This window comes from Perkinsus marinus (assembly GCF_000006405.1).
Source record: "Perkinsus marinus ATCC 50983 genomic scaffold scf_1104296938750, whole genome shotgun sequence".
Lineage (NCBI taxonomy): Eukaryota > Perkinsozoa > Perkinsida > Perkinsidae > Perkinsus > Perkinsus marinus.
In genome coordinates this window covers 1-1,749 of record NW_003213334.1, presented here as the reverse complement: position 1 = coordinate 1,749, position 1,749 = coordinate 1, and the positions used below count along the sequence as shown (strand labels likewise).

Here is a 1,749-nt window from a genome sequence, read left to right as displayed (position 1 = left end):
GCCCCTCACCGATGAGGAGTTGGCTCAGCAAGGGCTGAAGGTCCCTGATGGAGGACAGATTCGGTCGTTTGCTCCAACTCAGCTGCCAACGGGTGCTATTCTGACCGCCCCAGATAAGTGGCCTCCTCCTGGTTGTGATATGAACGAGCTCGACGACGACGATATTGCGGGTGCAATGCGCTTTGCCATCCCAGACTTCCGTGCTGAGGAGAGACAGCTCCCTGAGATTGATAGAGGAAGGCCCGAGCTGAGGCCTTTCCAGGGACTCTGCGAGAAGTTTGGTCAGCTATTTTCCCTTCGGCCCGGACAATGCGATAAGGTACAGCACCGGGTGAATACCCATGACGACACCCCGGTGGTGGAGCGAGTCCGGCCCGTACCCCATAAGTGGCGGGAAGATATTGAGGCTCAGCTTCGGGAGATGGAGGAACTCGGGGTCATCAAAAGGTCGACGTCGGCCTGGCGATTTCCCTGTGTTTATGTCCCTAAGAAGAATGGGAAGGTTCGCATGTGTGTAGACTACCGCAGGTTGAATCAGGCCTGTCACACAGAAGCGTATCCGGTACCGAGGCCTGACGACGTCCAGGAGCACCTTTGTCATGCCAGAGTGTTCTCTACCCTAGATCTGCGTAGTGGGTATTGGCAACTTCCGGTGAGGCCCGAGGATCAGCACAAAACGGCTTTTTGCCCAGGGCCTGGGTTCCCTTTGTATGAATGGTGTCGCATGCCGTTCGGCCTGGCTTCGGCCCCGGCCACCTTTCAAAGGTTAATGGATATGGTATTAGGACACTTGCCGTATATTCGCGTGTACCTAGACGATGTTCTCGTGTTCAGCCGGAGTTACGAGGAGCACTTACGGCATCTGGAAGAAGTGTTCCGCTTACAGTAAGCGGCTTACTTGAGGAAGCTAACCTGACGATCGCCGGAGACAAGTGTGAGATCGGCCGTTCGGAGGTTACCTATCTTGGGCACGTCTTCAATGATAAGGGTATGACCCCGGATGGGGCAAAGGTCGAAGCAATACTTCGTTGGCCTGTTCCTACAACGGCCAGCGAACTGAGGTCGTTTGTCGGCCTGGCTGGGTATTATCGACATTTTGTTAGCCATTTCTCTTCGGTGGTGAGGCCTCTATATGCCTTAGAGTCCGCCTGTAAGAAGGAAAAGAGTAACAGCCTCTTGGGTAAGTGGAAGGAAGAGCACGATACGGCTTTCCTACACTTGAAGTGTGGCCTCGCGTCCTTGCCGGCCTTGGCTTACCCCGACTTCGAGCAACCTTTCCAGTTGGTTACGGACGCCTCCGACTACGCCATCGGTGCAGTATTGGAACAGCAAGGGAGGCCTCTGGCTTTCTACAGCCAGGCGCTTTCTGGTGCACAGTTGAGGTGGCCTGTTTATGAGAAGGAGGCCTATGCGATATTCAAGGCGTTGGACCACTTTCGTACGTTCTTTTTGGGTTACCCTCTAGATTTGATCGTACTGTCCGATCACCGGCCTTTGCAATGGATAACAACCTCCAATTCAGCCAAAGTTCAGCGTTGGCTACTGGCAATGAGCCAGTATTCCTTCACTGTACGATATGTGGAGGGAAAGGCCAATAAGGCTGCAGACGCGCTCTCGAGGTTACGGACTACGGCCCCAACGAACGAGTTCCTGCAAGAACTGCCACCTGCACCAGCCGCAGCCGCTGTTCCCTGGGACGATGACGATATACCGTGGCCCTTTCCTCGATGCCAGCAAGTTGTCGACCGG

At 54.7% G+C, this 1,749-nt stretch overlaps 1 protein-coding gene across 1 annotated transcript; it reads left to right on the top strand.

Annotated features, from left to right (window-relative positions):
- Positions 1-139: 139 nt before the first annotated feature.
- Positions 140-778, top strand: Pmar_PMAR014062 (retrovirus polyprotein, putative; the record flags this gene model as incomplete). The annotated part of the gene is made up of 1 exon (XM_002782629.2): positions 140-778. A coding segment is annotated over one exon (639 nt), but the record flags the coding sequence as incomplete, so codon positions are not given.
- Positions 779-1,749: the final 971 nt, after the last annotated feature.